The sequence below is a fragment of the Podarcis liolepis genome (assembly GCF_965112155.1).
Source record: "Podarcis liolepis genome assembly, chromosome: 11".
NCBI lineage: Eukaryota > Metazoa > Chordata > Lepidosauria > Squamata > Lacertidae > Podarcis > Podarcis liolepis.
In genome coordinates, this window is record NC_139565.1 from 15,549,667 (window position 1) to 15,564,400 (window position 14,734).

At 43.2% G+C, this 14,734-nt stretch overlaps 1 protein-coding gene across 2 annotated transcripts in view; it reads right to left on the reverse strand.

Moving 5' to 3' along the window:
* Window positions 1-332: 332 nt before the first annotated feature.
* The window catches only part of ADAMTS19 (ADAM metallopeptidase with thrombospondin type 1 motif 19), a 124,588-nt gene continuing 110,186 nt past the window's right edge, over window positions 333-14,734 (reverse strand). For both annotated transcript variants that reach the window (XM_083464410.1, XM_083464409.1), the window contains exons 22-23: window positions 2,962-3,139; window positions 333-2,059 (exon numbers count right to left, since the gene is read on the reverse strand). In XM_083464410.1, coding sequence (XP_083320536.1) covers window positions 1,908-2,059; window positions 2,962-3,139 — 330 coding nt within the window. In that variant the 3' untranslated portion in view covers window positions 333-1,907. The remainder of the gene's footprint in view (window positions 2,060-2,961; window positions 3,140-14,734) is intronic.

Consider the following 14,734-nt stretch of genomic DNA (forward strand, 5'->3'; position numbering starts at 1 on the left):
CATTCCACAGAAATAAAACAGGACGTAAAACCTCCCCCTTTGCAAGGAACAGGAACTGACTAATAAATGGCAATTTAGAATTTATCCTCATAACATTTCTTTGAAGACCAGTGTTCCAGAAACTGTTGGGCTTACATTGGCCATGTTGGCTAGGACTGTTGGAAGTTGAAGTCCAATGACATGTTGGGAGCACCATGCTGGCTAATCCCCCTGTGCTAGATGGGTAGCGTGGTCCACCTTGACGTATTTAGTTTTCTCCATTTCATTTTTTATTTTCAACAGAAATCAACCAACATTATAAGGTTTGGGGGGAGGGAAGATATATATAAATGGAGTTTATATACATATATATTTATTGAAGATGTAAAAATCACGTGACTCACATACAAAATTTTCTCATAAGGAAAATGTAAGTTGCCTTGTTCACGTTTCACAAAATTGCAAAACTATCTTTATAAAAAATCTTTTTTTAAAAAAACAAAGAAGCTTATCACAAAATTATCTTCTAAAACTTTTTTTTTAAAAAAAACAACCTGAAAATTTAGCCCAATTAAACATTAGGTTTCTCTCCATGTGCAAACCACATGAGCACCAATAGCTAGGCGTGGATCTTTCGCTGAAAACCCTTGAGATCGAATGACACGTTTAAAAACAGTACAGATTTCTTTCATCGGATGTTACAAACTCTAGAACGATGTTTCTCTACACTACATCAAACAGTGCAACCGAGATTCAGTGTTAATCTTTACAGTGTTTAATTGATTCAATACTTGTGTTCAAGTATATGTTCATACACATGATTAAAATCCCTACTTTGTCATTTTGTCTATTTTTGTTTATAAAAGTTTCTAAGTTACAGTAGATCATTTCTTACAGTATGTTTTTAAGGGCATGGAGAAACATGAGGTGTCACGCTGGGCCGCTAGTGATCTGTGGTAGGAATCAAGAATCCACGACCCGCCAGGTGTTATAAGACTCCATCAGCCCCAGGTTAGCACCACAAAAATTCAGGGATAATAGGAGCTATAGTTCTGCTATATCTGGGGGACCGTAGGTTTCCCATGCCCGCTTAAAGGAATCTGCCTACAACTTTGTGGAATTGATTCTTACGATTAAGTTGGTTGAAAATAGGCTGCTGTGATTATGAAAATTAATACTGGGAAGCTGTAGCTGTGTCCATAGATGTTCTGGGTCCAATGTCACATGTAAATAAATATTGGGACAATTCTGAAAGTCTGATTCAGCCCTTAATAAAACAAGAATTGATTTTTCCAATACATTCTGTAATATAACCTGTTCAATGCTGTTAGATCAACTCACCCCAGAACCTGTTGCAAAAATTTCTGAAGTCAATCTGACACAAAGCATAAAAAAATTACAATAAAATAAAGCGGATCTCATTTCCATACACAGCAAAACTATTAACCTAAAAACAAATCAAAAAAATCAGGGTAATATGATGACTTATTACTTTGCACAATGTTGTGGACAGTTAAGTGTGTTTAAGTCCCATTAACTGCGAGTGAGAAGAACTAGCACACTAAACAATGCACAGTATTGTGCTCATTATTTGTCTTTTGGAGGTTGGGGGTGGGGAAAAAAAGACATATTGGCTTACTGAATATAAACATTTAAAATAGTAATTTTTTTAAAAAAATCTGATAAATGTATCCAAAATAATTCATGTAAAATTAATTATGGAAACTCTGAGCATAAAACAAAACCAAAAAAAGCTGTTTAACCAAAATAAAAAATAAAAATGTATTGGCAGGCAAAAATAAATTAATTTGATTAAATTATATGTAATCTGATAATATTTGGTCTGAAAAAGCGTGCTCTTGTGTGTGTTTATAAATAGTGTGGCTGTGAAGAGCTGAGAGCTACCCAGCCAGTCTGCCTGCCAGAGGTCAACTCCTTTGCTGAATTTTCTGAGCATAAAAGTCTCTGCACGTCTCGCAGCAACGCTGGTACCACCTCATGTCTTGGCAGAGGTTCTTCTCTCGTATCACTCTGCAGTATACAGGCCACTGGTCTCCAAGGCACTTGAACGTTAAGGCAGCTGTGAAACGACACAAAATCAAAAGGGGCATCAATGCAGGTGTATATGTCAACGGCTCTGAATTGCATTTCTAAGGTGTGAAACGTATGGTGGGTGCATAGCGCAGGAAGCCTCTTATGTACAGGCAGCAAAACAACAACAACAAAGCGACTTAGGAATGAAACGCACCTAACAAGGTGGTTTTATAGAAGCAAAAGGGCAAAAAACTCTTCGAAACTTAGAGATAAAGGATGCAATTTACTAGGGAGTAAGGGATGCGGGTGGCGCTGTGGGTTAAACCACAGAGCCTAGGACTTGCCGATCAGAAGGTCGGTGGTTCAAATCCCTGCGACAGGGTGAGCTCCCGTTGCTCGGTCCCTGCTCCTGCCAACCTAGCAGTTCGAAAGCACGAAGTACAAGTAGATAAATAGGTACCGCTCCGGCGGAAAGGTAAACGGCGTTTCCGTGTGCTGCTCTAGTTCGCCAGAAGTGGCTTAGCCATGCTGGCCACCTGACCTGGAAGCTGTACGCCGGCTCCCTCGGCCAATAAAGCGAGATGAGCGTCACAACCCCAGAGTTGTCCGCGACGGGACCTAATGGTCAGGGGTCCCTTTACCTTTACCTTTAAGCACCATTTAACACAGGAGCATAAGAACAGGGCTGAATCAGACGAAAGGCTAGGTGATATCTGGTTTTCAATATCGTGATATTATCACCAGCTAATTACAGGGGTCAGCAAACTTTTTCAGCAGGGGGCCGCTCCACTGTCCCTCAGACCTTGTGGGGGCCTGGACTATATTTTGAAAAAAAATAAAATGAACGAATTCCTATGCCCCACAAATAACCCAGAGATGCATTTTAAACAAAAGGACACAGTATCATGTTAAAACACACTATTCCCATATGAGCTTGCAACCGCTTACCTAACCTAGGAGATGTAATTGTGTTCACATTAATTTTTTCGTTGCAGGGCTGCAGGTGGCAGGGTCTATATGCTGCAGGCTTTTCAGAGGAGAAACACTCGTTGCCGTGTCTTCCCGTGATCTTGTGCATGCACTGGATGACTCGTGACTGCATTCCTTTGCCACAGGTAATGGAGCACTGCAAGGAAGGTAAGAGAAACATGTAAGCACTTTTGCCCATGGAACAAAATCTTATCCAAGCCTGGTGTTATGGCAGACTCAATGTCTGGATTTAAAACAATGAGAAAATATAGTTTCATTTTGCACCCTCTTACATGGAGCACATTCTTCTCTTTTCAAGGGATGTAAATTGCATTCTCAGAACCCTTAAGGATCTATTCTGATATATGAAATAGCACTGGATATGGTTTATTTGTCCATCCGTCCCCCAAATACTATATTCTTTCTTTGGCAGGAGGCTGGTTTAGTTTCTTCTATATCTCTGATAAAGACCTGTCTAGCAGTTAAAGCTGAGAGTGTAAAGTTCCCAGGCAGCTGAAGCTCACCTGCAAGGAACAGCTGGAAAGAGCTCTAAAAAAGCATTGTCCTTATATACAGTATTTTGTGGCTTGATAAAATACTCAAAGACAGGAGACTTCCTATTTTTATCCAGTTGGAGTCTGTTAGCTCTAAAAAGACCAAGCATTGATCAAATCATTATTTTTATTGAAAGAATACAGGATTGGATCATGCTTTACAATCCCGGCTTCTTTCAACAAACCACAGTTTAAATCAATCAGATGAACGCTGGTTAATTTAAACCAGGAAGTGGGTGCTTCCAATCTCTTCCCTATGAACTCATCAGAAGAAGAGAAGGTAATGAGCAGTGGCGTAGCGTGGGGGGTGGAGGGGGGGCCGGCCGCACTGGGCGCAACATCTGGGGGTTAGGGTTAGGGGGCGCAAATCCACGGGTTAGGGGGCGCAAATCCATGGGTTAGGGGGCGCAAATTACTTGCCTTGCCCCGGGTGCTGACAACCCACGCTACGCCACTGGTAATGAGGAATGCATGAGGTTCATATCAGAAAATAATATTGTTGCTTGTCCTCCATTCATTGTCTGCTGGTTGCAACTGAGACAATATAGCTGCAAATGGGTGGCTTTTATAGCGTTTCTGGAAAGTCAGAATGTCTGTACGCTCTAGTGTGTGGCGGCCACTGGTACTTGAACTAAGGGCACCAGAAATGCCTTTTCTTCCATGCATGCAGCAGCCTTATGAGCAGAAACCTAGACAAACACAGACTTTGTAGACAGAACATGAAGTGATCTTAGTAAATCAATTCATTTTCAGGTTTAACCACTGGCAAAAAGGTATTATTGCACGCACACATGATATGTGTTGCTTCTGCCTGTAGCTGATTAACAAGAATTCCTGGACAAAAACTATTAAGCATAAACAAAATGTTCTAATAGGCAGCCAGATTTTCTTTGTGGAAACAACACTTTGCTGTTAATCTCTGCACTTTGAATGTGGCCCTAAAGGTACTGCTAAACTGTTCAAGCAGCAACTCAAGCAGAACGTTCTTGTCAAAGACTGTACAAAAATGATTTCTGGATGAAGGTACTTGAAAGCCATTAAGGAAAGAATGATGGGTGGTATTTTTTCTGCAAAAGCAGCGGTGATCTATTTTGAGTCTCTCTTCCACATAATTTAAGTAACTGAACTGTAAACACTATATCAAATTATCTTTCAACTTGGCACCCGCAACTCTCACCCTAAATTCTCCCTTTCCTCTGCCTGCGAGAGACATATATTTTGAAGCTGAATCCCTAGACCAACAGCTGAGGAAGGTGTTGTAATGCTACAAGCCACTTCCAGCTGGCCTCAGTACGAAGTAAATTAAGGGAAAAATTGTCACTGGCAGAGAGCAGCATTTAAACTCTGAACCTCAGCCAAGATAATAGGCAATCACTGCCGAGCTTGATAAAAATCTGCAATTGGAAGTGCCAATCTGTAACAGTGTTAACAACATAGACTTGGACAACTTCTTCCAAGAACAAATGATTACTCAGGTTGCAAGGCAGAAATCACTTGTTCTAGAGTTATTACACAGAAGACAAACGAACACAAGAATGGGGTTGCTGGATCCGACCAAAGGCCTCCTGAACACAAACCAGACCAGCATCTTAAATGAAAACTGCAAAGTTACTGACTGGCCTGACAAAGGATGGCTTTAAAAAGAAGACGACGCCTGGCGTGGTGGTATGCTTGCTGGCCCCAACCCACCTATAAAACAGGATTTTAAATATATATTTTGAGTTTGTCCAGGCTTCTGTACTCTGATATGTTCAAAGGCTGGACAGCAAGCAGGCAGGATGTAGCCTTGCTGCTAAAAGACTGTAATCCACTGCAGAGTAGATTGAGACGATAAGGGGGAGAGGGAAGAATTTATGTGGGCTGCAGAGTGAGTGCCTCCCACATACTGTATTGCTAACAACTCCCTGGAGTTATTGCAGAAATCATCTCTTTATAAGTTTTTATCTAAGTGCCAAAATGTGTACATCCACCCATCTATCAATCTTCCTTCCCCTTTTTGAGTTCTCTTCAAGAACAGATCACAAAATGTTGCCCCACCTTTAAAAAGAACCCCATCCCTTCACGTACAGAACAAGTATTTCAGTGAATAGGCTGAGCTAGTTCAAACCAACCCCTGTATATGGTGTTTATCAACCTGACTAAGGCTTTTGACACTGTAAATCATAATGCCCTGTGGACTGTCCTTCTGAAAATTGGCTGCCCAGATAAATTTGTAAATATCATATAATATGACAGCAACAATCGCAGATAACAATGGCTCTCAAAGTGAACCATTCACAGTGGGATCAGGTGTTAAACAGGGTTGCGTTATTGCCCCAGCTCTGTTCATTATTTTCATTGCCACGATCCTACACTTTGTCAAAGGGAAACTCCCCACTGGGGTAGAAATCGTATATCAAACAGATGGAAAGCTCTTCAATCTGAGCAGGCTAAAAGCAAAGAGTAAGGTTACCATAACTTCCGTCATAGAGCTTCAGTATGCTGATGACAACGTAGGGTGCTCACGCTCAGAGGATGACCTCCAAACTATCCTAAATATCTTCGCAGAAGCTTACGGAAAGCTTGGCCTATCACTCAACATCCCAAAAACCAAAGTGCTGCACCAACAAGTACAAAATAGCCCCTCTGCAGCGCCACAAATCCAACTCAGTGGTGTAACGTTGGAAAATGTCGATCACTTCTCCTACCTAGGCAGTTATCTTTCCACAAGGGTCAACATTGATGTCGAAATCCAGCATTGCCTGAGCTCTGCGAGTGCAGCTTTCTCCCAATTGAAGTGCAGAGTGTTTGAGGACTGGGACATTCGCAGTGAAACCAAAATGCTTGTTTACAAAGCTATTGTACTACCAACCTTACTGTATGCTTGTGAAACATGGACCACTTACAAACGCCATCTCCAACTTCTCGAAAGATTCCATCAATGGTGTCTCCAAAAAAATTTACAAGTCACTTTGGAAGACTGGCAAACTAATGCCAGCGTACTGGAAGAAGCAAAGATCACCAGTGTCAAAGCAATGATTCTTCAATGTCCCCACTGTGGAAGGACGTGTGGGTCCAGAATTGGCCTCCACAGTCACTTACAGACTCATTGTTAAAACTGTGTTTATGGAAGACAATCTTACTCGGCTATGAGTGATCGCCAAAGAAGTGCATTTTCTACTATGTACAATCCTTCCATCATCAGGAAGAGGGGTTTTTTAAATGCCTCTGAAAAGGTGAGAGTTTTCTTCAATATTTCTCTCTCTCTATTTTTTAAAAAGAGGATTTTAAAAATGTCTGCTGCGCCACCAGTAAATAAAAGTGGGGTGGATACTTCAATATCAGAGGTGTGCTGCATTTTCTGTTGAAACCATGCAAAATATCTATTCCGTATTCTACTCCATATGGAAATGAGCTGTCTGCCATTTTTATCCAATTTCTCTGAAATTCAGAGTTACAGCAGTTAAAAACTGGAAGCACGAAAGCTTCCCTTCTCTGCCGCAGATTCCGGACACCTCCAGCCAGCTTTTGTTGACAATAGCTTCAAGTTATCTGTAGATAACTACAGATGACTGTGAACCATTCACTTTTTGTCTACTGTATCTCATAGGGCTGCTGCAAGGATAAACAGGGGGTCGGGGGGGGGAATCTAGGTGCTGCCCTGAGCATCTTGGATGAGGGCAGGGGCATAAAAGAAGCACAATGATTCAACACGGTTACTGCTTACATGTCACACAACCCAAAGCTTTGACTAATACTTTCCATGTTTCTCAAACATGAATGAATTTATAGGAGCCTTTGCTTTTCTCTTAAACTGAATTTTTTAAAACTGTAGAATATTAACTTCATTTTAAGATGCTTGCCTATATTGCATTCCAATTTCCTCCTAGTCTTCTTAAGTTGCAATGTTAGTTTTATTATAAACCAACTAGGAACTGATATTGCTTCACGCCATTCCATGAAACCACTTTTCACACCTATATAATATCTCCTTGAATTTACACGCTTTAAGGGTCTCCTATAGCAACCTTTGTACTCATTGTGATTGTCTAGAGCCTCCTCCGAAAATATTTTTTAAGGCAAAAATCCCACTAGATTCCACTGGACTTAACTTCCAACTTACTATGCTTATAGTTGGAACTGAATTTTCTTTTTCAAGCTGTTTCTAATTCTCTCAAATTCCGTTCAGAAATATAATTTCTCAGAAATCTGATGTCACAGGCACGCCAAATGAAGTAAGCCCTCCTTGCAAATACTTCACCACTAAGATTAGCTTTCAACAGCAAGCTCGTTTCTGAATATAGGTCCATTATAGCAGCTAGATGCCTCTTTGAACGCATTCTACCAGCTGTTTCATTGCTTCAAGATGGGACACTATATCTCGTTCTGATCAGCCTCTTGAGAAACATCCTCAGCGGCAACTTGTGGCAAAGCCTTGTTACAAAGCGTGTTCTCCCTAAAATGAGAGCACGTGTCGCGGTGTGGGCCGCCAGGCCAGCCCTCTGTTGCCAGGCAGGTTAATAGTTATTGCCTGGCGCAATGATTGGCTGACCGGGTTGCTGGGGCAAATTGCATGTAGCAAATTGGGTGGGTTTAAATATTGGGGCACACTGCTTTTGCTTTCTCTTTCGCAGAGTGCATCGGATCACCCGCCCGCCCTATGTTCTGGTTGACCTTGCTTTGCCTGTCATGGGATCGTCTGCCTTGGGGCAGGGGCCTAGTAGGAATTTTGCCATTTGGCTGATTGGCTGGTGCCATTTGGTTTTTGCCTACTACTTAGCAATTCGTCACAACTTGTAAGGTTGTGGTTAGGCACTGGTTATAAAAACTGGTGGTGGAGGGGTCAGGATAGGCTGTGCCTGCCCCTCCAATGGTGCTGGAAGGGAATTCTGTTAAAGGAATCCTGGGGCTTGCCACGATTTCGTCCAATCCCTGAAATGGGACCAGGGCCGGCAAGCCTTGGGGAGCTGGTTGGGTGAGCAGTGAGGGACTGACGCTCAGCTCAACTGATCCCCAACATTGTTTTCCCTTCACTGGCTTCCGATGGAGTTCGGAAAGTCAGTTCTGTCCGGGGGGGGGGGGGCAGATAGTCATAACCAATGTCTAAGCAACCACTCACAGATTTTGTATTTTAATAAAGTTGTGGCCAAAATAGTACCAAAAACCTTAAACTAAAATTACGTGTGATTTCTGAATTATTTTGAGGGGTGGCTTGGGGACCTACACACGCAACAGACTTCAGTACTTCATGATCGGCGCCTCCACTTGGTGTTTGGAGATTCCCCCCTCAGCCTACCCCAGACAGCAGCCCACCACAGTAAGAAGCGTCACTGAAGCCTGGGATAATTTTTTCAGGGGGTCAGGGGGCTGGCACTGGACGGAATGGGAAATTCCAGCTACAGTGGTGCCTCGCAAGACAAAATTAATTCGTTCCGCAAGTTTTTTCTTCTTGCGAGTTTTTCGTCTTGCGAAGCACGGTTTCCCATAGGAATGCATTGAAAATCAATCAATGCGTTCCTATGGAGACCGTCCGGGGACAGAGGGGAAGCGCCGCGCGCCTTCCCCCTCTGTCCCTGGACCTGTTTAAAGCAAGGGAAGGGGCAGCGGGGAGAATCACTTCTCCCCGTTGCCGCCCCTTGGTTCAAAAGGGGTCCGGGGAGAGAGGGGAAGGCGCGCGTGCGCCTTCCCCTCTGTCCCTGGAGATTGCGGGGCTGGCAACGGGAAGAAGCGATCTTCTCCCCGCCGCCCCTTGCTTCAAAAGAGGTCTGGGGACAGCGGGGAAGACGCGCTGCGTTTCCCCGCTATCCCCGGAGCTTGCGGGGCAAGCTTCGTTTTGCGAAGCAAGCCCATAGGGAAATGCGTCTTGCGAAGCGGCTAAGAAAACGAAAAACTCCTTCGTCTAGCGAGTTTTTCGTCTTCCGAGGTGTTTGTCTTGCGGGGTACCACTGTAATACTAGCCCCTTCCATTAGCTTTTCTCGTGATCCAGCCCAAGGAAGAGCATTGAGTCTGCTGGGTATGATGGTAGGTCATAGTTATGAGGCAATAGTTATGAGTTATGAGTTATGACTTTGTGTCAGTGCATCCTTACCATACAATTAAAGGGCATTTAAAGTGAATGGCTCCCCCCAAAGAAGCCTGGGAACTGGAGTTCACCCCTCGCAGAGCTACCATTCCTAGCACTCATAACAAAATACAGTCATACCTCGGGTTACAGACGCTTCAGGTTGCGTTTTTTCGGGTTGTGTACCGCTGAAACCTGGAAGTACCGGAACGGGTTACTTCCAGGTTTCAGCAGTCGCACATGCACAGAAGCCCCAAATAGCAACCCGCGCGTGCACAGACACGGGTTGCAAACACTGCGGGTTTCGAGCATGCATCCCACACGGATCACGTTTGCAACCCGAGCATCCACTGTACAGTTCCCTGGATTCATTGGGAGGGAAGTAATTTGCTTTAAATGGTATTGTGCAGATTGCACATTATCACAGATGGTCAGGACATTGGAATTCTTCTTCTTCTTTGGCAATCACTCATAGCCGAGTAAGATAGTCTTCCATAAACAAGGTTTTAACAGTGAGTCCGTAAGTGACTGTGGAGGCCAATTCTGGATCCACACGTCCTTCCACAGTGGGGACATAATTATTTCACTATTAATATATTTCTTCTTAATTGTATCTCAGTTCATTACTTTGATAAAATACATATTTTGTTATGTGCAAATGGCTTTAGATACCTATTAGGTCCATAAATTACCATATAGCATATATTCAACACAAAAAACAGCAATCATTTGTTGTTGACAAAGGACAGCTGGATATAGAGGGTGAGTCTTTTAAAAGAGGCCCCGTGGAACATGTGTACAGTGGTGCCCTGCAAGACGAATGCCTCGCAAGACGGAAAACTTGCTAGACGAAAGAGTTTTCCGTTTTGGAGGTGCTTCGCAAAACGAATTTCCTATGGGCTTGCTTCGCAAGACGACAATGTCTTGCGAGTTCCTGCTGGGGTTTTTTCCTCCCCCCCCCTTTTTCTAAGCCGCTAAGCCGCTTATCAGCTGATCCGATCAGCAGATAAGCCGCTAAAAGCCGCTAAAAGCGCTAATAGCGCTAATTCGCTAATCCTTCAATGGGCTTGCTTCGCAAGACGAAAAAAACGCTAGACGAAGAGAATCACAGAACGGATTCTTTTCGTCTTGCGAGGCACCACTCTACTCTGTATCCACGGGGCCTCTTTTAAAGGACTCACCCTGTATAAAGGGCCCCATTACCTTCAGTAGGGCCTCATCAAACCTAATCCGGCCCTGCCAATCTAGTCCAGCATCCTGTTCTCACAGTGGCCAACCAGATTCCAAGCAAGACTGGAGCCCTTTTGAATGCATAAGCAGCTGCCTTCTTTTAAGCCTGTAACTTGCCACCAGCCCTCAAACTGATAATAGCTCATTTATTCATAAGATGACATAGCAAATAGCTAGGCGGCCTACCCAAAATGTTTATCTTGGCAGCTTTTAGTAGAAGAAATCACATTTTGTTCTAGATTTTTTTTTTAAATTAAGTTGTTTAAAAGGCAGATGAGTTCAAACAATAAATATCTGTAAGGGGGGAAAGGTAGACAATTATGTCTCAAAGGATGGGAAAATACAAAACGAAGAACATCTGATTTTTCCACGGAAAATATCCAGTTTAGGATAAATTTGTTTGAACTGTATCATCAGACATGTCTTCAAATTGACATGAACGGCACTCACTTAGAAAAGAACTTTCTGCTTGACTGGAAACATGTCTATACTGATTATACAATCATTTCCAGTTAGATCGGGACTCCAGAGTTCAATCATTGGTGTCAGCGTCAATTTTAAGGAATGACAGGCTTGTTTGGAAAATGAAAGGTATACTATATTGGCTAGCCTCTAGACACCCTGAAAGAAGAGGCCCAGACTTGAAACTTAAGTAAGATTAAGCTCGATTTTTTAAAAGGTAAAAAAAACCAAAACCTGATTGTTACTAGAGCTATACTAAAACGGCCCCTGAATATTCAGTCTCCATTTGTGGACTGTAAACTAGGGGCAGGGGTGTCAAAATTGGACACTTACTTTTTGCAGCACTGTAGTGGGAGGGACAGATTCAGTTTATAAGCACTTAAAAATGTCATCTCACTACTGTCATGTCTGCCCCTCCCCATCAGGGCTTTTCCCCCAGCCAGAACTCAGTTCCAGAATCTCTCCGGTGTGCGCCATTGCCATCCTAAGAGAATGAGGGAGGCGTGAATGGTGAGTTGTAGCACCTCTTTTTCTAGAAAAATTGCACTGCCTGAAATGATGCTGTGTCCGGGTCATTTGGTGGTTAAGAGAATTGATGGGAGAGCTTACCTAGAGGGAAACTGTATTAATGCCAATGGCACTGCCATCACAGGCAATGGTGAGATATACAGTGGTACCTCAGGTTACAGATGCTTCAGGTTACAGACGCTTCAGGTTACAGACTCCGCTAACCCAGAAATAGTACCTCGGGTTAAGAACTTTGCTTCAGGATGAGAACAGAAATTGCGCAGTGGCGGCAGCAGGAGGCCCCATTAGCTGTAGTGGTACCTCAGGTTAAGAACAGTTTCAGTTGGAACCAGGCCTTTTCTATAGGGCCGCCCCAGGTTACAGATCCGATAGGGTGCCATCTCAATTGTCTTTTCAGCACCCATTGAAGACTTTCCTCTTCCCACAAGCCTTCTAAGTGGACATTTTTATCCCAGTACTGGATTTGAAATAGTTTTTATATATGCTTTCATTGTATTGTGAAATTGCGTTGAGATTATTTGCAGGAAACAATTAACAGACAACGGTATAGTCTACAGGAAACAAGGAGGGACAGGCAATCACAAATTTCGCCCAAGTTGAACTACGGTCTCCTAGAAACTGTGGCAGCGTACAGTGGTACCCCGCAAGACGAACGCCTCACGAGACGAAAAACTCGCAAAATGAAAGGTTTTTTTGTTTTTGAGTTGCCTCGCAAGACGAATTTCCCTATGGGCTTGCTTCGCAAAACGAAGCTTGCCCCGGGGACAGCGGGTCTTCTCTTTTGAAGCAAGGGGCGGCGGGGAGAAGCGATCTTCTCCCCGCAGCCCCAGGTCCGGGGACAGCGGGAAGTGCTTCCCGCTGCCCCCGGACCTCTTTTGAAGCAAGGGGCTGCGGGGAGATCGCTTCTCCCCACCGTCCCTTGCTTCAAAAGAGGTCCGGGGGTAGTGCGAAGCGCTTCCCGCTGTCCCTGGACCTCTTTTGAAGCAAGGGGCGGTGGGGAGATCGCTTCTCCCGGTGCTCCGAAGCGGGGCGGGGGGCGGGAACACCTTCTGAAGGCGGGCGGGGGCGAAAGTCTTTGTCCCCCCTGCCTGCCTTCCCAGGGGCTTTTAAATCGCCCTGGACAGCGGAGAAGTCCTCCGCTGTCCCGGGGCGATTTTAAAATGCCGCCCGCCAGCATTTTAAGATCGCCCGGACAGCGGAGAAGTCCTCCGCTGTCCCGGGGTTTTTTAAAATGCTGGGGGTGGGAAGAAAAGCCCTTGTTCCCCCCCCCCAGCCTTCAGAAGAGGTCCGGGGACAGACTGTCCCCGGACCTGGTCTGAAGGCGGTTTCCCTAGGAACGCATTAATTGATTTTCAATGCATTCCTATGGGAAACCGTGCATCGCAAGACGAAAAACTCGCAAGACGAAGAGACTTGCGGAACGAATTAATTTCGTCTTGTGAGGCACCACTGTATATATGTGTGAGGCCATGTGTTTCTAAAACCTCGAGAACCTAGCTAATAATTATCATAAACGAGCCATATTTCCTCTTTCCCTAATTTTTTGCCTTTGCGGCTCTTAGTTGTGTGAGACAGAGGCCGCTGTACTGTAATTAGCTAAGAATTCTTTGATTAGGGAATAAGAAAATGCATCTCTCATTTTATTTTTTGCAAGGAATTTCACTTGGTGACCCCCTTCCTCCTTTACTAAGGTAGGGAAACAAAGGAGCAATTTAAACTTCAGCAATCCTCTTGTACTGACAGCTTTGTTTTCAGAGTTCCTTACACTAATGGCTCTCTCTAGACCACACGGCTTGTTCAATGCGACTCCCTAGGCAACTGTAAAGTGTCAGGATGCATTTACTCTCTTATGCTCAGCTTCTCCTTTGACACTAGCCTCAGGGATCTGGCACACACCAAAAGTACAGGACTGTTGCAAAGGGGGAACTTGACAAAACACACAAAAGCAAGGAAATGCAGCTAACTGCTTAAGGATATGCACACCTTTTCACCAACTAGCAAGCGAGTTACCATTGCTCAGGAAGGACTGCTTTTAGCACTAAGGCTGCAGACTTACACATGCTTTCTAGGAACTCTCACTTACTCAGAACCTGTGTGCACATTGCTGATTTTAAACGCAGCCAGATTATTCTTTATCTCAATTCAGATTGAAGCCGGTTGGGGGAAAACGTGTAAAAACACATTTTTTTCATAAGAAATGATGGGACAGGCAGAGGACAGAACAGAGATGGGCTGTGGCCAGGGTGGATAAAAATCAGATATTTTTTTTTAATTTAAATTGGATTTTTTTAAAATTTAAATTTAATTTTTAAAATAAAATGCTTTTGGAGGGAAAATCTTTCTAAAGATAAGGTTTCTATTTGTTATATTATAGTCCAAAGGCTATTCATCAGGAAATAAGGATTTGTTTTAAGTTTTTCATGTGTGCTAAAACTCAGACTAAGTTTTGTTTTAAAAAACCCCCACAGTTTAACCACATCAGTTAACAGACATGGATACATATGTTATTGCTTTAGTTAAATAAATTGTTTAAATTGTTATTAAGGAAATGATTATTTTTCTTCTTCCAATAAAGTACGGCAGAAAAGTTGTCCAAATATAAACAGTTAACTTATTAAACCTCACAATAATGTCATAATTATTTCTAATAGTATACCCAAATCAGTAATTTTTGATATAACTGTAAAACTACTCTGAAAATTGATTATTCAAAAAATGAAACCTTCATCTGGTTGTAAATATTAAGATTATACCAACAAGAATGAGTCTTTCTTTTAAAAAAATGATTTAAATCAAGTCTTGCTGACTAGTGATTTAAATCGTGATTTAAATCGATTTGATTTAAATAAAATCCACCCTGGTTGTGGCTAACATTGTGTGTACTTCCCAAAACAATGGTGGCAGCACACTGGGTGCAGAATTAACAGGAATGTGTAG